Here is a 22,888-nt window from a genome sequence, read left to right on the forward strand (position 1 = left end):
TTTCAAGCTACAGTTGGGAACCAAATATCCAGAAAGTTCCCTGCCCCATAAAACTACCATACTAGGGAGAAGGTTCTAGGCTAACCTTTTCCTCAATATGCTATTTGCAGGGGGGGAGGGGGGAGGAAGCATTTTTTTGCTTGTTTTATGTATGGAAACATTCAGGCCCTCCCCCGTCTTGAATAGCCCAGCCCAGAGAAAGATAACCTCCCTTGGGGTTTCTTCCCAAATCTTTTAGCTCTCTTTGGGGGCCAGTGATTGGCTTTGGACTTATTAAGTGTTGCTTAAGTGCCACCTTGATCACCACCTCCACATGAGGTGAACTTTCAACAGATACGATGGCCTGGAAATGCAACCACTGCTAAAACATCTCCCCCACCCCCACCCCCAAGCTAGAATAGATCATTCTTCTTGCATAATAGTGGAATCTCACGGTTGGACAAGGTCATTCTCTAGATGGATTTCTGCTTGAAAGGGCATGAGTGACTAATGGACCTGCAGAGTTTTTTAAATGCCAATACCGATTGTCTCTGGCTTCCCATTAGCTTCTCCAGCCATGAAAATTCATAGCACTTTCAAAGAAGCACTCTGTGGGGGTTGAGGGAATAGAACAGCTGGGCTGCAGGCCACACCGACTGGGAGAAAGATATCCCATTCAAGAAGAATGATAATAAGTTGTAGCTATTATCCGGAAAAGTAAAAAACTGTAAACCAGAAGTGATTTAATTTGGGACTCAAACAGAAGAGCGATTTTCAAATTTCCTACCTACAAGAACCCTTATTCCCACATCTATTTGCTTGTTAGGGAACCCATGTGAATCTGCCAAGGAATGCCTTCACCAGCCTTCACCAAGTTGGTTCCTTCCTGATGTTTTAAAGTACATCTTCCATCAGCCCCAGTCAGCATCCTAAACATAGGAAGGGCACAAGTTTGGCAAAGTCTTGCCTATATACTGCTGTTATTCTAGGTTCTATGGTACAGTCAGGGCACTGGCCAGGCCTACTGAGCCTTGCCTGTGTGAACTGAGGGCCAAAATAGATGGGATTCTATTTATTACTTTAGCCCTGGCAATGCTTGCTTTTAAAATAAATAAGTAAATAGCCAGTGGGGCGCAGAGACAACCGAGACTAGGATGGCGATGTGGGATAATGGGGACCTGCTGCCATGGTTGTGATCAGAACCCTGTCTTCTCTAATCCTCTTATTCACAATGGGAAGCAAGCAAGCAAGCAAGCATAGCAGGGTTAAATATGCAAATAATGTCACACCTTGCTTGCTTGAGACTGAGTCTACACACCAGAGTGTGCGTGCACACACACTCTCTCCTCCATGTCTGCTTTACAGGAAAGATCAGTAGTATCTGGTAAGCTTGTTTGCCATTGCTGATTGGCTCGCTTGAATGGCCTGCTGATAAACTCATGAGGGATTACTGGGTTCCTGGGAAAGAGTTTGACAAGCTTTCTTCTTCTTCTTCTTTGGCAATCACTCGTAGCCACGGAAGATTGTCTTCCATAAACACAGTGACTGTGGAGACCAATTCTGGATCCACACGTCCTTCCACAATGGGGACATTGGTTTCCTGGCGGGAGTTGATCATGGTGTGGATTTGCCAAGCGTGTCTTCCTCTTAGCACATTTCTCCCTTGCTTCCTGAGTTCTAGTGTCTTCAAAGCCCTTGACACCTTTGGTAAAGGCTGTTCTCCAACTGGCGCGCTCACAGGTCAGTGTTTAAAGCATATAAAGTGTTTAAAGCAGTATAAATCAGTGCTCTATAAAGCACTGCTTTATAGAGAGATAGAAGCAAACCAGATACTTAGACTGGCTTAGTCAGTCCCTCTGCACAGAGAATCCTGGGAGCTGGAGTTCTGCTGCGAGAGGGGCCTGAGGAATCTCTAACAAAATTCCTAGAAATTTCACCGACTAGGATTACTTCACATGAAGCCATGTCAGTTCAGCTGCTAAAAGTCCAAATGTGAAGTCCACCTGCATTTCAGCTTCCATTTCAAGCTCCTGCATCAATTTACCTGGCTCTAAAGATCTGGCTCTTGCTCCGTAAGTGCCAAGTATCAAACTTTGGAAATTGACAAAAATGAGAGTGGCAAAAGGATATAAAGGATTTGTACTTGCAACCTGCAATCATTGGCGCCAACACAGAGAGTCCTGAGCCTCTTCCTTGTACCACCAGCAAACACTCTTTAATTATAGTACCTGTCCTTTGGCAGCAGGGCAACCCACCTCTTTATTACTGCTACACCTACCTGCAAAGTGTTAGACCGACTCTGGATGCATGGTAGATCTATTCATTCATAGGTATTTTACATTTCAATGAGTATCATATAACAGATCAAGATAAAAAAAATTCTTACAATCATCAAGGTTTTAAATACCCAAGAGACTAAGCATCCTGGGACATGTGGACCCAAAGGAAGGAAGAAAAAAAGTATACTGGCCACAAAAGCAGAGGAAGAAATGGGTGAGGTGAAAGGCAAATGCTTTGTAAGCAGTACAAGACGAAGACTACCTCAAAATCTGCACTGCAGATATTCTCCAAGATGCACACAGCATATTTGTTGTCAGATGGTTCCAAGTTCTTCATGCCTGGCAAACTCTTACCGCATAAATCATGTTTCTCAACTTTTTTCAAAAGCAGCAAGTCTGCTCCATAAATAACACATTGCTGCTCAGTTTGCCACGGAGACTTGTGTCCCTCAAGATTTAGAGGTCTGAGTTCTTCCCTTTGATATAATATTTCCTCTGCTTCACAAAAACATAAACTTGCCTGAACTGCCTTTAAGAATCCTGGCTTTCACATATTCTCTTTTTCTTGTGGCATATAAAGAAATATACTGAAGAGGAAACTTGACTGAAGAATATCAAGGACAACCTTGCAGGAAACTCACTCCGATTTATTTGGAAGCAAGTCTTGTTGACTTCGAAAGAAACTTGCTTCCAAACTAGGGCAAATGTACACAGCCAGAGCAAACTGGATTTGAACTAGTTTAACTGTCATGGCTTCCTTGAAGAAACCATGGAAACCGTATTTTTGTGCCCATAATTTTCAACCAGGAGCCCTGGTCCACTCAGAGGACTACAGTTCTCATGATTCTTTTAATTCCATTCTGCTTTTGTTTTATATGAGACCTAAATATTTTTCTCATCTAATCAGATTTCAATTACAGTACAGTGGTACCTCGGGTTAAGTACTTAATTCGTTCCGGAGGTCCGTTCTTAACCTGAAACTGTTATTAACCTGAAGCACCACTTTAGCTAATGGGGCCTCCTGCCGCCGCCCCACCGCCGGAGCACGATTTCTATTCTCATCCTGAAGCAAAGTTCTTAACCTGAAGCACTATTTCTGGGTTAACGGAGTGTGTAACCTGAAGCGTATGTAACCCGAAGTACCACTGTAAGCTAATGCCCTGTGCAGTGGCTGAGGAGGTTGCCTGTGATGCTTATACTGTTTGCTGCTTTTTCTTATATTTAATTAGTTAAATGTTGCACAGATTTTAACTGTCTCGTTAACAATGTTGTTTTACTGAATTGCTTGGTTTTTTAGCAGCTTTGGGAGGACGGATGATCCTGAGAAGCAGCTTGGAAATTGTTTAAGTCAGGGTGAAGAAGCTGTGGACCTCCAGATATCGCTTGACCACAGCTCCTGACCATTGACCATGCTCTCTGGGGCTGATGGGAGTTGTGAGTCTAACAACATCTGGAGGATCACAGGTTAGCAACCCCCGGTTTAAATAAATACATTGAAGAGTTAAGTTAAGCAATTTTACTAAATATAAATATATAAATACGGTGGTACCTCAGGTTACGAACTTAATTTGTTCTGGAGGTCCATTCTTAACCTGAAACCATTCTTAACCTGAGGCACGCTTTCGCTAGTGGGGCCTCTCACCACCGTGCGATTTCTGTTCTCATCCTGGGGCAAAGTTCTCAACTCGAGATACTACTTCCAGGTTAGCGGAGTTTGTAACCCAAAGTGTTTGTAACTCAAAGCGTTTGTAACCTGAGGTACCACTGTACTAGGCTGTCTCTGTTTCCTGCTTGCTACCCCTCCCACTCTCCACAAATCAACCCCTCTTTCTACTCCATTAAACTTCCAAGTGGGACACTGATATATTCCCCTTCATTTCTCCCAATGCCCCTCTCCCTAGTCCTCTGTAGCACAGCAAATGCCTCCTTCAACACCATCAGTTTCCATTTGCTCCTTCCTCAATTCTTCCTCCTCTCCAACTTAATTCCCTCTTTGCCAGAGCCCCAAAATTCTCTTCCTCACAAACACTTCATTCCCATCTCCCCTATTCACCTCATTCCTCCAAATGTCAAATTTACTCCCACCCAATTCCACATGCTCCTTCCCTGTTGTTGTTGTTTAGTTGTTTAGTCATGTCCAACTCTTCATGACCCCATGGACCAGAGCACGCCAGGCACTTCTCTCTTCCACTGCCTCCCGTAGTTTGGTCAAACTCATGCTGGTAGCTTCACAAACACTATCCAATCATCTCATCCTCTGTCGTCCCCTTCTCCTTGTGCCCTCCATCTTTCCCAACATCAGGGTCTTTTCCAGGGAGTCTTCTCTTCTCATGAGGTGGCCAAAGTATTGGAGCCTCAGCTTCACGATCTGTCCTTCCAGTGAGCACACTCCTTCCCTAGTTCCTCCTTTCTCTTCCCCGCTGGAAGCAGAGAACTAAAACTGCTGCACACACAGAGTTGCTTCTTGCCCCACACCAAGTCCTTCCCTTAAACTTCTCAAGGTATTTACCATAGACATGAGTCCTCTCCTTTTCCTTCCGGACCCCTTTTCCTTTTCCCACCCCTGCCTTTAGAATCTTGGGAAACAACCAACAAAAACAGCGTGATGACAGACTAGTGCAACTATAGTATAGACAGATGTAGCATCTTCGAGAGCGGACATATGATCACAGCCTAAGTTGAGTTTCACATAGGATTGCAGAAGCAAGCAGGACATAATTCTGAACAGTTCTTCTGTAAAGGTCTGTAAGAAGCTCCTCTTGACTTTGAAGCTCCTTAAAAGATCTGGAGGTTCAAACTGTAAGTGGTAACGCTCCACTTTTCCTTTGTGGTCAAGATGAGGGTGGGGAGTGATGGGGGTGGGGGTGGGGAGCAGACTACAGTACTCCTAGGCAGGAAATGTTATCCTTTTTTTGCAGAAACATGCAAGAATTTGTGGACAGGGTTTTTTGTGTTTTGGTAGTGAAAAGGAGGATGAGAAATGAGAAGGATTCATGAATCGATGACAGAAGGAAAGGAAACAAGAAGGAGATAAGACAAGCCTGATCAGGATAGGCTTCTGCCAGATTTGCAGCACAATCCTAGGCATATCTACTCAGGTCCCGGTGAGTTCAATGAGACTTACTCCCAGGTCGGCAGCCTAAAGAAGTTAAGCGTAGTCCAATCTCATTTGCAAGGCCAGATGATTCTTTGTCTCTGAGCTCTAGCAAGGCAGACTCAATTTCTGCTTCAATACCATTTGGGAGGTGAGGAGAATAGAATGGAACTAAATAGTTGCAGGGGCAAGAAACACAATTGTCACTCTGGAGTTTTACATCATGAGCAGTTTAGGGGCAACAGTAGTTAACAGTTACTCCCTGCAAGCACACACAAACAAGCCACACCAACAGTCACTTGGGGAAGTATACACTTGGAGCAGTGAAACCTTTGGGGCTCTTGAATCTATGCAAACCCGTCTTTAAAATTCCAGATCTGCAAATACAGACAACACAGTGAATGAATTTATGCACTTGACATAGGTCAAAGGGAGTGGAGATAATTGGCACTTTCCCTCATTTTCTAGAATGTTTTCCTAAAATGTAAGTCAGAAAAAAGGGGGGAAAGATCTGGTTCTGCGAGGTTATGTACTATCTGGAATATGGCTGGTTACCAAACCTATTACCAACCGCTATGACGTGGCAAGCTGGTTTGACACACTCCTTTGCTCTATATATATCTTGGGAGAACAGTGGGAGGAAGATGTGCAAGAGCTATCTGCTGACATTTATATGATGAAAAATGACTTCAATTTAAGAAAAATGAAGACTGGAGAAGATCAAGTGAAGTGAAGCTGATATTTAAAAGATGACTACTAGGTGACATTATACCAAGATTTTTTTTTAAAAAAAGCACACACAAAAATGTCCTATATATACACCACACAAGCCTCCTTGTGATAATTGTATCAAGAAGGAATTCTGGAACTCAAAGGACTAAAGCTGGAAATTCTGGGCATAGGACAGAAAAGGGGAACACTCCTGAGCATGTAAAAGAGGGGAGGTACATTGATTTTACTCTGCCGCTTGGCCTTGGCATAATACAGGCAGCTACACACAAATATTCACCAAATGGAGGCTGCCTCCATCAGGCAAGCTGCTCAAAGTTGAAGCAGAGAGTCTGCCATGCTGCTGCAAAACCACCTGTTCATGAGTAGTGCCCCCTCCCCAATGACCTAGCAGCAACCGGTTCCAAAGACTCAATGCAGCAGCCAGATATTGCAATGAAACCAAGAATCCTTGGGCATAAATCCTAAATTAGACAGGAGCAACAAGAACCAGAGTCTATAGACAAGAGATTCACAGGATGAACAAGTGATTCTCACGTTGGATGCAAAGCTTCCTAAGATGATAGCAGAATGCCAGTTTTCTACATAGATGAACAAGACATTTTTCTCTACAGAAATACTTATTAACAATATCCGATTGAGTATCTGACTGTGCAAATGGGCTGCTAGATCAATGGGCATGATCCTAGTAAGCAGCTGCAAACGACTACCAACTCCTTCGCAGCACTATTGCGTTGTGTAAAATGTGCAAAACTTAAGGTGGATGCTCAGCAGATACAGAAACTGAAGAGTGAATTTTTCAGTCCATAACTGGAAGAGCAACAACTATTCACCCATTCCAACCTACCTAATAAACACCTCCAAAACAATAAGTGAACCTGTCTTAAACTTAAATCCCATTGAAATGAGTGCAATTGAAAACATGGCTATTTCTCCCCTCTTGATTTCAGTCAGAATCAAGTTTACCAACATTTTTTCTGGATTCTAACTAATGTGGATTCCATGGTACAGTAGCCTTTAAAGGCCAAACCGTAGAACAAGCACTCACCTGGAACAAGTATGTCTACAGACAAGATAAACATTTGTAATCTTGAAAATAATTGTTCTTTTCCCCTCGCCCCTTTCCAAGTATTGATATACTGTAAATTATGGACAGACATATGTGTGGGCAAGGAAGGATTTTTCTGGGCTATCGTTTTTCGCTGATTTGTTTATAAGGCTGTTTTAAAAAGGGAGGGTGTCTGCAAATGGGTCTCGCCTGAATATAGCTGCTGGAGCAAAAGATCAATGCATCTAACACATAATCCACACAACATATGCAAAACCACACAGTCCATACTTAGCATTAAAAGGACAGCTACAGAGAAAGACAATGGCATCTATAAAAAGCTTAGCACAATGTTATTTTGGGTTCTGCATTCTCATTTAAGGCTGAATGTGTTGATGCAATATCAAATGAATGCTCAGCCTAGCAGGACTGTATTATCTCTCTGCAGCATAAGTCGCAGTGACTAGATCGATTTTTTGGGGGGTCTCCAATTACTCCTGTATAAATGGGATGTGTCAAAATGCCACAGCACATTTTAAAAAAGTGGAGGCCAATTTAGGCATCAGAAATCTACACTTATTTCATAGCGAATTCTGTATTGCAAATATAGAAATAAATTCCATTCAACGGAAGAACAGCCAGACTGGGTCAGGACTGCATCCAGGGTCCAATAATGTCCTGATGATTTAAGAACACAAGCAGCAGATGCTTTGAGTCCTATGTATACACTGAGGGAATACAGAAGCAGCATAAACAAAAGGAGTCTTGTGGCATCCTATAAAGACCAACAAACTTTAATGTGGCAAAAGCGGAGTTGCAGGTACATAAACAAATTGTAGAAAGAAGAAGAGAAACCACAGGGAAGTGAAATGCAGAAAAATACAGGCAAAAGTAAGCTCCCCACCTTCCGGACGCCCAGGTGATGATATTACTTGGGGTAAAATTCAGCTTCCTGAGAATTTAAGGGCCAAAGCACATGTGATGGCAGAGATTTGTGAATGCATCTCCAAGTCTAATCCTGCCCCCAAGCAATGTGAATTAACAGATCCCAATACAGAGCACACAAGGAGAGACAAAATGAAAAAGGCAGGCTGGCTTTGTTTACATGTGCAACAGAAAGAGGTAGCAATGTTCAGTCCTAAAACTACAGATTGGTGAGGGTCACACATCAATGCTTAAAACTCTCGCACACTTTTGCAGACCTAGCACAACAAAGAACTGGCTGAGCAGGATCCCACCCACCCCAGCATAATACGATTGCTCCTCTGGACAACTTATTTATTGCCCCTTCATCCTGATTGGCTTGTCCAAACCTTAGGCAGAGGTTAGATGGTATCTGGTCTTTATTGAACATTTGTTCTGATTTTTTTTTTTGTGGGAAGGTTATACGGCAATGAGCATCCGTCCTGCATTTGCCCTGATTTGCTTGCAGAGTTTTTGCACATCTTCCCATTAATCATTTACCCCATGTATTTGATGCATTTTCCTGTTACTTTCCAAACCACAAAAAAATCCAATATTTTAAGAAGTGGATTTAATAGCACATTTTCCCACTGCAATTGTGGAAACCAAAAGTTCTGGTATGTACTTGAATCTCTTTCGTGAAATACTGAAACCTTGAAGACATTCAAAGAGAGCATCAACAAAGTGGCAGAGCCCCACTTACAATCTGAAGTGGTACATTCCAATCTCTCTCCTGAAGATTTTACCACGTCATTTTAATGCAAGTACAGAACAGAACACATTCAGCAGAAGAGAAGTGAATAACCTTCCTAGTATGACTGGGCAGAGCTTGAAGAGTGCCAGGGAGGCATATCAGAGTCACAAGGGAAGGGAAGGTTCCCGTGACAGAGGAGCAAGGCAAAAGAAGGGCAAGTCATCATCAGGGAGGGATACTAAAGAAGTCCAGTGAAGAAAGAGGCCATTGTGCATAGAGTCCCTTCACAGTATCTACAAACTATAACTTTGCATCCATCTCCTTGCAACAAGATACACTATTATAGCCAGGTCTGCGCTGTGGGGCAGCTGATTCCAGCTGCTGCAGTGTTTGCTCACAAATAATAATAGTAATAGTAGTAGTAATAATAATAATTTATTATTTGTACCCCGCCCATCTGGCTGGGTCTCCCCAGCCACTCTGGGCGGCTTCCAACAAAGATTTGGTCTCCTCCTCCTTTCGGCACTCTTGTATTAGAAATCCTTGTTGCTGGGTTCATTTGATGGAGTTCTCCCGGGTCAACCACACTGTGCAAAAACTATTTGGCCAACCTCTTTCACTCAAGACCGTGATTTTGAACGTATGAGGCAGGTCTACATAAAGATGCATGATGTCCATGCTCCCCTCCCAAATACTTCTCCCACTGTTGATTTTAGCTGGGTCAGAAGGCAGGGGCCCCACAGCACTGCCAGCCTACCTTATCAATACAAGGCCAAAGAGCTGAGTACCTGTACGATTTTTGGAGGCGTATCAAGTCTATAAGAAATCAGGACCAAAATACATGTGGTACTGTGTCTTTCAATGTGATTGAACTTAAATCACAGAAGAAAAAAGAAAAGTGGAGTCTATGAACAGTCCCAACATCTTCAACAGGGTGCAAGGAAGAGATTGCCAAGAGGGCTGACTGCTGTTCCAGGTGGAGCTCCTTCACCATGCCTTGAATCTGTTTATAACAGGGATGGGGCAAATGTTGTCGTCTCTATCTGCCCCTTGGCACTACGCCTATGCCCCATCCACTTTCCAGCCCTGCTTTGCATCCTCCTTGAATGCTTTTGCCTGGCTGCAATGCATTATTTGACTCAGATAATGCTTGTTGCTTGCCAGGTGGGAGCAAAGAGGAGGGTGTCCAAGTGTGAAGAAACTAGCTTACTGGACAAACACAAAACTTAGTTTCTCTGCCCACTTTTGCCTCTAGCCACACACAGCACTGGAATGTGGCCCCCAAAAGGCTGCCTAAAATGGAATGCGGCCCTGAGGGTGCAAAGGGTTCCCTTTGGTATTTATACCTTGGTCTGCTTTCCTTTCCTTTTCTTCGGCTACCTCTTTTCTGAAACCCAGTTCTTATTCCAATTCCACCTGGCCTAGCTTACCTCTTCTCTGCCATACCCTGGTTTCCATGTCCTGCCTGCTGGGGCCTGCTCTAGCTATGACATCCAAACCTGGCAGGTTAGCAGCTTTTAAGATTCAACCCTAATTAGTACGGAAATTTGCTTTTCTTAGGAAAGGCATAGTTCAATTATCAAATAATAGCAAAGTTAAAAGAGAGCATTGAGATTAGACAATGTTCTTCATCTGAAAAAAACAAGAGGACAGAAACATGGAGTTTCAATATATATTACTTGGGAATATTCTAGCCAATCCCAATTTGAGGGACAATGGTCAAGGTTCGCCAATGTCTTCAGCATATTTTTTAAAAGTCTGATTATTGTTTTCTAAACCACCTGCGCAAAACAGTACCAGCATTCAAGCGTGGACAGAGGCAAGAACACTTCGTGATAACAATAAAACTAAAATTGATTAATGACTCAGCTACAACCCCACAATGGAAATTGATTCCATTAGCAACACCACAATGTGTTATAACCAGCTGAAAGAAATATTTTTAAGGTCAGACAAGGGATGTGACAACGCACGCATAGCATCAAAGCTTTTGAAGGGAAACTTTGTTCTTTTCTTCTCTCTTTGTCACAACTGGAAACTTTTGACACTACTAACAGGGCATTATATTTGGTTCCATCACTGAAACATAAAATGAAAGATAGAAATCACCACACAGTCAGAATTCATGATGGTGGTCATGATGGGATGTGGTCCAGCTGAATAAAATCCAGCTTTGTGTACCATACAGTTTCATAGGTGGTTATATACATATAGGTAGTTGGTGTACCATAGTAACGAGGTGTACAAACTATTAAGTCCCCAAATCAAATCTTACTTCTGTTATTAGTACACTAGAAAATCTCAGAGAACCCAATACTGCTCAGTATCAGTCCAAACTCATTTTATCCCCAATGTGAACATAAATCATTAGCTCTGATGTTAGTAATGTACTAGATATGTTCAAAATTAGCCAGGCGCCAGGCGCAATTTGCACCTAACTATCAGTCACTTGTGACCAAGTGCAGGTGCCTGGGCAGCAGGATGGTGCCTGACATTTTGACCATCTGGAGGTGCATGCCTGAGGATACTTGGATCTTGACTGTTTTCACACAGGCAGCATTCATGGATCATCACAAAGCTCCTGACAGAGCACATCCCATACGCCTTATCAAAAATGCTTAGAATGGAATTGGAGGTCCAAATATAGCTCATACGAACTTTTCGTTACCTAGTTCTACCTTAATCTGCTGGGGCAAACTTCAGTTAAAGTTGCTGATTATTTACTATATCTATAGCTTACCTCATTCTTCTTCCAGGGAATCCAGAGCAATGCACGTGGGGTTTCTCTGCTTTATGGTAGCAACCCCATGAGGCAAGTTAAGCAGAGAGACAGTGCTACCCAGTGAAGGTCCTGACTGTCTGGGGATGTTAACCAAGGACTCCCTGGCCCTAGAGCAACATGCAATCAATTCCCATTCATTTGGGTTCTCTTTCAGAGATAGTCCCTTCCCATTTAGCTGCACAGTGCTGTTGTGGTTATCCAGGACTGGTTCCAAAGTATGGAAATGGATGTGCAGAAGATAAGTGCATGCAAAACTGGAACTTTGCTATCTGAGTGGTTTGTCTCTGTGGTAGCAAAAACAGGTAACAAAGCCACAACTGCACGCACAAGTTCTTTTTCCTGTTGACATGTATGCAGATTTTGGCTTGACTTCCTCCCCCTGCATTGCTACCTCTTCTTAAATAGGTAGCCTAGTGCATCTAGCAAAAAAGAAAAGAAAAGGAAGACAGGGACAGAGAAATGGACACACGATGCCCTCGCTGAAGCCTATTTTCAAGGAACCTGCAGATGGACATTAATGGCAAAGGGGGCAGAGAAATTGAGAGGAACAAGCAAAGGAGAAGAAAAATTACTCTGGATATGAAAAGCGAAGGCGAATTAATGAGGTAGGAAAAACCCAACAGCTGCGAGATTGTTCAAAGGAATAGAGAGGACATAGCAAGCCAAGACTATTAATGAGGAGAACCAGAAACCAGAAAGGGTGAGTGGCGGCAAACTGTCAAGGTCAGAGAAGAGGCAGGCTACAACAGGAAAGAGTTAAAAACAGGCATCTGTTGCACACAAGACCTTTCCTAGGTACTGCCTTGTTTTGCAAGTAGCAAATAGCTACAGAAAGTGCCATCATGCCTAAAGTAACAAAACTCCATAGATTCCGTTCTGCAGCTAAGAGTTCCACAAGCCAACCATATACCATGTCCCTTTGGACCACCCTGAGGCTATGCCAACTGGATTCACTGGTTGTCCCCAAGCTCTCATTTTTAACTACGGGACAAACCTGTGACAAGACTTGGTTAAATTCACAGGCTACTCCATAAATGTGATTTATTTCCAGTTAAGATGAGGTGAGTGATAGGCAAAAGAACTGTTGAAATGTGTGCAATTGTGGAGAAGGGTTGCAACTCAGTGGTAAAAGTGCCTTCTTTTGTGTGTGAAAGGTCCCAGATTCAACCTCCAGCATTTCCAGGTAGGGCTGGAAGAAACTCCTGCTTGAAACCCTGGAGAGTGTTGCTAGTCCTTGTAGACAGTGCTGTGTTAGATTATGAGGATGAACAGTAATAATAGCCTGTTCTTCATTGAATATTTCCAATCCCAGTGTGTGGAGCAAAGTCATAAAAACAAACAGAGACAAATCAAAGCATCTGGACTGATGCAGCATCCTAATGAGCACAGTCCACTCAATACATGTTGTAAGGGTTGTCCAGCACTTGACAACCCCAAATTTTGCTACTGGAAACCATCTGGAAGATGAACCATACCAGTGTTCGAAATTGGCCAGCCATTAGGTGCATTTTGCATCTCGCTAACAACCACTTGTGACCAAGTGAAGATGTCTGGGCGCCAGGATGGTGGCTGACATCTCTACCATCTGGAGGTGCATACCTGGGGATAGTTGGATCTTGACCGTTTTCATACACTAGCCACACATCCTGTACAATTCTGTTAGATTTCAAATGCACTATCAGAACAAATTTCAGGAACCAAAAAGTTGTACTTAAAAATATGGCTTTTGAGCAGCTAGGCATTCCGTTTTGGTGAGGATAACCCTGGTGTAAGGAGCCATTTGGCGCCTAACCTGAGTGAGTTTCAAAGACTGGACCCTACATGGATAGATGGACCTAAGTTAGGCACAGGTCTGAAGGTTATAAAGCTAAAAAAGGGAGCCTCAAATAGCACCGGTCTCTCACAGAAACAACAACAAAATAACCCAGCTTATGAATAAATTGATCATAATAAGCAGTTGAAGTCTGACATAGATTGAGGGATTTGTGGTTCTTTCTTCATATATATTTTTTGTAAAAGGTCCTCTCAGTCAAACGATTGGTCGCCCTCCTTCCTGCCACAACGTCTTGCTTGTTGTGGGAACACTGGCACATGGGAGTGAACAAAAGACCATGGCAAATTTAAGGGATTCAAGCAGGGACAGGTGTTCAGCGAGGTACCCCAGATGCAGGGGATAGATACAAATGCAATTAAAGGCTTGATTAATGATCCAGAAGAGTGAGAACACATACTGGTGAATTCACCAATGATGTTAAATGAGGACTGGTAGTCGCAATGAGCAGATGACTGGGTATTTCATACAAATGGGTTTTTTAAAAAACCCACACCTCTCAAAGAGGTAGAAGAATGAATGCTGAACCATTCAGAAATGGTCTAACAGAAACACACACAATGGAAAGGCAAGGCACAGAAAAAACTGCCTGTTGGGAAATAGCATGACTTTCACCCCCCATGCTTTCCTTGTGAAACTGTAGTGAATTCTTCTTTCATAGTTTGAGTACTCCATTTATAAAGAAAGCTCCACTGGGAGACTGGGTGCTAAGCAGAGACAGTCCTCAGCGGACTATATTCAAGTGCCTAATGAAGAATACTTCTGGACACAATTTGATGCAACATTGGAGCTGAGATGGGACATCCTAATGATTACTCTGCCTCCCAGCTAATCGTGGTCTCAGAAGCAGCTGTCAGCATGAAATGCAATAGTACAATGTATGTTAAGGCAAACTGGATAAACAGCACAAAAGCATATAATACCATCCATGCCACTAGAAAGCAAACAACAAATGGCTTTTTTTTTTAAAGGAGGGGATACAGTACTGCTCAAAGAAGAGTGATAGAAATTGCCTGGGGCAGGAGACAAAACTGATGCTCAAGAAAAATTAGAATACACATTATTACATATTACACACACACACACACACACACACACACACACAACTGTCCATGTGGTGGACAGACAATTAGAAACACTTGAAGGATATAAGCAAAAGAATTAAGAAGGGGGGGGCTATTAGTAAAGTCAAAGGGAACATGGCATTTTTAGAATGTGAGAAGTAGGGACAAAGAAGAATATTCTGAATTACTGTTCTGGAAAGATGTTGCTACCAAGCTACATGAAAGCATGGAGTGGACCTCTTCTACTGGAGCTTCACATCTCTTACCTAGGTACCATTTGTACCCTCTTCACACAGTGCCCAGTTAATGGAATTCACTTCCCCAAGATGTCAGACAGCCACAAGTTTAGATGGCATTGAAGAGGGAACAGACGTTTGTCCTCCTTGATTTTGCCTATCTACTGCTATTAACCTTGTAGCTAAGTGGAGCCTGCATGTTCAGACACAGTATACCTTCTGACTACCAGGTGGGGAGCAGCATCTGGGGAACTGCTATACCTTCAGGCCCTGCTTGTGGGCTCTCTTGGGGAAGGTTACTGTGGGAAATCCAAATGCTGGACTAGATAAACCCACTTTGTTCTGTTGCAGACAGAACTAAGCACTGGTTTTCAGATTAAGTTTAAAAGCTGTGCCTACACAGGAGCTAGACGTGTGTGTTTATGTGTGTGTAATTCCATTTGGCAATCACAGCCTTAACACTGTTCTTTTCTTTTCTATGAACATTAAAAATGTTGATGATGCACCAGAAATGTGATTGTGCCATTTCAGGATGTGCCTATTATTAATTTAAAGAAAAGATGACACTAGAGTTATTTATGCCTGTGGAAAAGAGTGATTAGGAGACTGAACAGATTTTGTGCCTTCACAATATGACAAGTTGCAGTCTGAAACCCCTTTTGCAAAGTGTGTAATGCTATTTATTAATATTTTAAGATCACTTTCTCAATTCACATTTTATTTTGCTTAAAGATCATATTATATTGTTCCATCACTTCCACAATTATTTAACTGTAAGTCAGATCCGGGTATTTGAAGACAGACAAATAGGTATGAGCACTTATGCAGGAATATGCATTTCAATATTACACAAAGAACAAAATGTTTAAGCAGATACAAAATAACCAGAGGATATTGAAAATGAATGAATATTTCTAGTTTGCATACATCTAAATACCTATAAATTGGGCTTTGGTGTGGTAAAAGGGAATGAAAACATTTTAGATTAGATCCACCAAGACAACAAAGAATATCCATTGTTAACCTGCATAAACAGCAGCAAGAGAAAAATGGCTGGGAATTGTATTCTTTCTACCCCCCCCCCCGCTCACCCCCATTTCACTGCTTCCCTGTGCGACTATGTTACCAATAAATTGGTTACAAAAGAGGGAAGATATTGTGAACATACCAACAACAATGACGGATGAGAAAAAAAATATACAGTATTGCTTTATTTTTCCATTGGAAAATTTCCATTTCCTAAGTTTGTTGATAACAATGAATGGATGCCAGTTGTAAACACAGTATTAAACAATCTCGGCAGTTACAACGTGTTTAGCTCCATTTACTAAACACAAGTAAAATAAACATGCTACATTAGATCACTAGAAGATCCTCAGGAATGCACTGGACATGTTTCCAATTCGATTCACCCCCCTCACACTATGCATCTCATTCTATCATCAAGGTGAATAGGGAACTCCATCTGCACATTCAGTCGCCACAGCAACAAGGGAGCCCTGAATTAGTTTTTAAAAGGCTATTGCATTCCCTATTACAACTTACAATTTGCAGAGAGGATCTGCTGAAAACACTCTAGAAGTAGACTTGATTGGATGATCTAGGATTGCTCTTAAATAGCGACCCCAGCTTTATGGAACACCTTGAACAGGGAGGTCGGTTTGAGCAGATACCTGCAGGCCTTTAAGTGCTATTGCAAAATGTTTCTTCTATCATCATCATCATCATCATCACCATCATCCAAGAATGCCCTCTCCCAGGCTGCCCCCCACCCCAAGCTTGTGAGGGAGATGGAACTACCAAGAGGCCCCTCTCTGCTGCTGTGTAAGGTCTGTAGGGAAGGAGGCAGTTTTTCAGATATTTGAAGCCTCTGTCATTTACACTGGCATGAGCACTCTAAATTAAGCCTCAACTTGAGCTGTGGACCAGCGCAGCTATCTTAAAACAGGAGTTTGTATTTTTTAAAAGAAGGTTGAAAAATGTTATAATTTCTATGGACTGATTTTTCACTGCATCTGTTGATTTTGGCACTTAATAAATATTTCATTTTTATTTCATTTGATTAATATGGATGTGGACCACCTGAAGAACATTTTGATAGGAAAATGGAGTCCTAGTCTATATCTACAGAAAGTTTGTGTGTCTCCAGAATAATCAAATTTCTTTTCGTCTGGAATTTATTAGTATTTTAGATTCTCGGTTCGGCCTTCAGGGTGGCAACACAGTTGGAAAAGTGAAAAATGGAAATTAAATGCATGTCGCATCATAAATGTATTGTTGTTATCAACAGGTAGACTATTTTATCTCGAACTTCTAATATTAGGATTCTGACATCTCGCATTTGCTATACATCGGGTCTAGATAGCAACCAAGCAAGCAACTTTTCAAATCAAATCAACTTTCAAATGAGACTGTAGAAGAACTGAGTTGTTTTGTATTTATAGAGCTAACATCTCCACTACATAGCGGTAGGTTAAAATACTGCTGAATATAATGTTCGTTATTCTGTGTGTTCCTTTATCCTTTTCACATTTTGATGCACATCATTGTCAGTGGGCATCGTTAAGCGCTTGTCTGATTAGATTCACCTTGAGCAAGTTAAAAGAAAGCCAATTCCAAACACCTATTTTCTCAACAAGAAAACAAAACAGTAACATGGGCTGCGATAGTGTACTTGGCAATTTCAATGAGGTTCGCACACATCAAATGGGCGAAAGTCTACAGCCATAAAATGAAAACATTAGCCAGTTTAAACCATCGGTCAGCTGGAGAAGAGTTGAACACCCAGTGATTTCAAAGAGACAAGAACTGCAAAGATCATATTCAAGTCTCCCTTACAATTGCTGCTGTGAAATAGCCATTCATTTCAGTGGAGTTTTCACAGGAGCCCTGCCCATGAGCCATCAAAATGCTCATTGTACAGCAACACTGCTTGATAGATTGCACCCCATGATGCTTTAGAAGAGATGCTATGTCGTTTTTTATGGTGTTGCACTTAGAAGCAACTAATTATATGCTGCTCTCCTGGAAAGTTGGGTCCATTTATCCCATTTTGTCTTTCCATGTGGGCATTCCTGAGTCTTAAGTGCCACCTGTTGGAAGCAAAGTATGTTTCAAATGCACTTACCCACATCAGGTTCTGCACACTAGTGGTAAAATTTTGATGCACAAAGCCTGCACACGTTTCTGCCTGCCTGTAAAATTTGGAATAATGCCCTCCCTCGAAAGGCGTTGGGATTAATGAGTCTTGCACTGGTGGAGTTCCAGCCATCAGAGTTTAGTATGTATGAGGATTAGCTAGGCACGAAATCTATTGTGGGGAGGAACCGGCATTTCCCTAATATCTTTTTTTTTTTTGAACCAGCTTTTCTTTTTCTTAAAGATCAGGAGGAAACAAAATCACACTAAAAAGTGTAACCCTGCTTCATTGTACACAACAATTAATTAAGACTATTCTGAATCAATTAGCAGACTGCTACAATTAACTTTGCAAGCTTCACTACACTTTGAGAACTACGCGAGCCTTCCATTTACCCCCATCTCAAAATATCTGCTGCTACCAAAACAGCTATGACTAATATATATACCGGTCACGTTTGTGGCTTGTCATGGTTTATTGTGAATAAGCAGCGTGCTGATGAATGCTGCCTAATCTCTCTCACTTCACCCCTCCCTCTGACGCAAATAGAAGATACAAACTAGGAAGCCACAATTAAGCTTGGCTTCCTGTGACATCCCAATCCAGGATCCTTGACAAGCCAGAGGTTCATAAGTTAACAACAAACCATGGTTTGAAACTGAATTAAAACTGACTATGGCTTCTTGTTTTCCACCCACATCAGAGGAACAGCAAAGTGGGAATGATGCACCAGTGTCCGGCTTGTTCACAATAAACTATGGTAAGCCAGCAACCCTGGCTTATTGGGAAGCACGAATGCATCCACTGTTAAATATTTTGTGGAAATGACATAGTTAAATCAGTTTAAGGAAATTATGCTACTGTATCTATTGAATGAAAGCTAGTATTGCCTTGTTGCTGCCCACACCAACACAGGAACATTTCCCTTAACACGGGTTTTAATGCCATTGTACTTGTAACCAAAAATATAATCCTTGAAATCTGCACGGCAATTGTGGGAACTCAAGTAGAAATGGAAAAGGCTCATTAAACTCACACTCCTGAACACAATGTTAAAACTAAAACTTGACAAATATTCGGCTTCGGAATGGTTGTCTGGTACTAAAAAAGCCCATTATAACAAAGCTTTTAGGGTATATAGCAAATTTGTTGTGCTACTTGATTTGCAGTCCTGAACCAACTTTACAGTACTTCAACTGTGACAAATGGGATTACTCAATAATAACTTGTTTGTAGATTGCAGATGCATACTCCAAAATAATATGTGTAGACAGAAGAAATATAACATTAAACCACCAAATGTTCAGAGTACTAAAACCTTGTGGTATAGTTCACTGTCATATAAGCCATATTTTTTCTACTTTTAAGCTAGGAGATACTATTTAAAATAATTTTTAAGTTGGTTTGAATTACTAGATGTTGAACAATGTAAGGTAGGCAAATGAATACAAAATTAAATTGTGTTCTGTAAATTCACTCTAGGGTATTACTTTCTGAACACAGGTTATTCTGCTGTTTAGCACAGTGCTTCTTCAACGAAGTGAGACATAATTGTATAGAATTAATATTAAACACACTCCTAATTGCTAGTCTTCAGAGTGGTACATCAGTATGTAAATTGGTTGTTCCCCGTTCTTTATTACACAGCCTTACAAATGCCTGGGTTTCTGCAGCTCAAATAACCCTTTTGCACTCTGCCTAACAAATTAAGTTTTGTTATGAGTTTTAACCATGCCACTTAGCAGAATATGCATTAACAAGCCAACACTGTCACATTCCCTAGCTTTTAAGATTTTCTCGCTATGTCTACTCCCATATTCCCTCTGTATCAAAATTTGTAACTGCTAGAGTACAGAACAAAGGATTTAACATTAGCACACAAAATCGCTTGCATCAGTCTCGAATTCTGCATTAGATCAGACTCCACCAAGCGAACTTCCGCCACAGTCCAGAGAAGAGGCGGCAACTGTCCATGGTGCTGAAACATACAAACCTCTCCTTTTCTCTTTTCCTTTACCAAACCCCGTACTACCGCCACAAAGCCTGGCGTTTTTGTACCCCTCAAGCGGCATTTATATTGAATTACTACATGTGACAAGTTTCTTCGTTAGTAAAATAAATAAGAGAACTAAGCACATGCGACTCCCTCACTCCCCACTCTAAATAATAATTCAGGACGCCACAATCGGGTTCGTGCCTGGAGTTCGAGATCACGGTTTCGCAAGAAGTCATCATCCCAACCGGACTCGGAGTGGCTGTCCGCGTGAAAACGCATGCCTAAACACGCGTTTCTCAGAGCCGAAAATGTTAATTAACGTTTGAATGCAGCTCCTCCTCCTTTCCAATTCTCGAAACAGGCAAGCGCTGTGCAAGGCGCAGAACTACCCCCCCCCGCACCTTATAGAGGGGTTTCCCTCTATAACGGTGCGACCCCTCCTTTAAAAAACACCCCAAAAACTGTTCTTTTGTTCTCAAATGCCAGGGATGGAGGGGGGCATTTTACAGCTAACCCCGCGCAAGATTGGATGGGGGGGGGGCTAACTGGAGAGGGTAGATGGGGTGGCAACAAAGAGCCATAGGGGGGGTAATTTTGCATTAGCAAGCCCGGTGGGGGTGGGGCGAGGCGGTGGCAGTAAGAGCACGGGCCGCTTTGCGCTGAGACGAGCTCCCCCTACCTCCCCCAAGCCCCGCCACCTTCCACTCACCGTCCCTATCGCAGAGCTGGATGGCCTCCAAGCTGAGGTTCTTGATGACATCCTCGCAGGGGCTGCTCGGGCTGCTCATATGGTGATCCAGGCGAGGCACCTCCATTGTTTCCCGCGCCCCCCACCCTCACACTTCTTGCCTTTCGGGTTTATTGCTCTTTTCCCCCCTTCCCTTTTTTCCCCTTTGAAACAGGGGGCTGTCAGGGGTGGGGAGGAAAAGAGAGCGCTGGAAGGAAGGGTGGGCGCGCACGCTTTGCGATCAGCGGCGACGGCAGCAGCTCCTCTCTCCTGGTGCGCCGTCTCCCTCCCTCCCCGTCTGTCTCCGTCTCTCCAGGCTGGCTGCGAAACTGCTGGGTGCAGCAGGGGCGCGCGCACGCGGGCGCGCACTCTCTCTCCCTCTTCCCTCCCCGGGACTGGCTGGCTGGCAGGCGGGCGGCGGGCGCGGATTGGAAGGCAGGCGCGCGCGGAGGACGGGCGACGGGGGTGGGGGGGGGGTGGGGAGAGCGAGAGCCGGCTGCCTGTCCCTGCAATGGAGCAGAGAACAAGGGAGGAGAGGGGGGAGGGAGAGACGCGGCTCGCGCTCGGCACGCCTGAGCCTGGTGGAGCGGGGGTGTGTGTGTTTAAGCTGGCCCTTTAAAGGGGCCGCGCGCCACTCTTGCTGAGTCAAGGCTGGCGCTTGCACCAACATCATCTCTCTCCCCCACCCCTCCCCACCTCGGCGCATGTAACGCAATGCACTGCGTTGCCTGCAGGCAGCTTTCTCGCTCTCCCAGTGGAGGGAGGGGGAGCTGCGGCGGCCGCCTCAAGTCTCCCGGTCGCTCCTTATGTAATGGGTTTATCAGGGAATTAAAAGCAGCAGCAGCAGCAGCAGCAGCTGCAAATAAGGTTCTAATTCCCCCAATGCGCGAGCGCGCAGTTCCCGCCGCCTTCTGCGCCCAAGCAACGCTGCTCTTGGCGGGAAGGGCCGCTTGGCTCCTCCCCCTCAGTTATTTTGGCAAGCCAGTTCCTGGGGGGGGGGTGCGGGGGAGGACAATGGGCCGCTGCACGTTTCGAATTATGTTCCCTAACGCTTGGTTAGCAATGAGAAACCTAGACAGCATCTTAATACGCAGAGACATCACCTTGCCAGCAAAGGTCCTTATAGTTAAAGCCATGGTTTTCCCAGTAGTGATGTATGGAAGTGAGAGCTGGACCATAAAGAAGGCTGATCGCTGAAGAATTGATGCTTTTGAATTATGGTGCTGGAGGAGACTCTTGAGAGTCCCATGGACTGCAAGAAGATCAAACCTCTCTATTCTGAAGGAATTCAGCCCTGAGTGCTCACTGGAAGGACAGATCCTGAAGCTGAGGCTCCAGTACTTTGGCCACCTCATGAGAAGAGAAAACACCCTGGAAAAGACCCTGATGTTGGGAAAGATGGAGGGCACAAGGAGAAGGGGACGACAGAGGACGAGATGGTTGGACAGTGTTCTCGAAGCTACCAGTATGAGTTTGACCAAACTGCGGGAGGCAGTGGAAGACAGGAGTGCCTGGCATGCTCTGGTCCATGGGGTCATGAAGAGTCGGACACGACTAAACGACTAAACAACAACGACGACGCTTGGTTAGGGAAAGCGTGCTGCCTTAAATAGCACTGTAGTTGTTCGACGTCAGCAATTCATCCTAGGTTTGGATAGGTATGTTGCTTTGATGTGACTGTAGCGGGACTACGGAATTGATTTTCTTTTGAAACGTATCAAAAATAAAGCCATATGCCGAAATGAAAACAAGACTTGAGACCTTGCTGACAAGGAAAAAAAATGCCACTGGTGTTTGGAGGAATGATCTGCACGCATTCCTTTTCTTATTTATAACCGCTTTGTTCCCCAGAGAGGGGTGCTTTGGCCTGGACTTGCTCTGTAGTCTCTCATGGGCCACTTGCCAAGTGTCACCTTCACCTCCTCCCTTTCTGCCACATTTTATACTCGAGGACAAATCGCTTGAAGCCAGCTCACATATTACAAACTTTCTAGGGTCCTCTTTTTGGCAGACTGCCTGTCCAAGCCAAGTTCGAAGAACCCTAGAAAGGGAGACCCTCAAAGTTGCCCATTAACAATAAGCACCTGACCGGACAGTAGAAACAACAGCTACACTGTTATATTGAGAGAGATTGCGACTCTATTTAAATGGCAGTAATTGTTTCCAAGTGTGCATCACTATGTACAAGTTAGCATTTGCAGGATTTATACAGATCTGCTTTTCTTTTGTCCTCTCATTTGGTGATGTGTAAGTGCCCATCCTACTACCCTGCAACCTTTTCTTCTGCCCCACTCTTTACGAGAGAGAAAGCAACAGAATTTCAGTAA

General features: G+C 43.4%; 1 protein-coding gene and 1 long non-coding RNA gene across 3 annotated transcripts in view; both read right to left on the minus strand.

The window, feature by feature from the left end:
- Positions 1–22,888, minus strand: part of LOC309371320 — a 223,000-nt gene that overhangs the window by 194,724 nt on the left and 5,388 nt on the right. The window lies entirely within an intron of this gene.
- The window catches only part of PHYHIPL (phytanoyl-CoA 2-hydroxylase interacting protein like), a 79,643-nt gene that overhangs the window by 30,995 nt on the left and 25,760 nt on the right, over positions 1–22,888 (minus strand). Inside the window, exon 1 of one of the 2 annotated variants that reach the window (XM_081913765.1) lies at positions 20,544–20,975. The exons of the other annotated variant lie outside the window; for it this stretch is intronic. Coding sequence (XP_081769891.1) covers positions 20,544–20,649 — 106 coding nt within the window. The 5' untranslated portion in view covers positions 20,650–20,975. Of the gene's footprint in view, positions 1–20,543; positions 20,976–22,888 lie in introns of those variants that run through there. 2 annotated transcript variants of the gene reach the window in all.

This window comes from Podarcis melisellensis (genome assembly GCF_964234715.1).
Source record: "Podarcis melisellensis genome assembly, chromosome: 5".
In the NCBI taxonomy this organism is placed as follows: Eukaryota; Metazoa; Chordata; class Lepidosauria; order Squamata; family Lacertidae; genus Podarcis; species Podarcis melisellensis.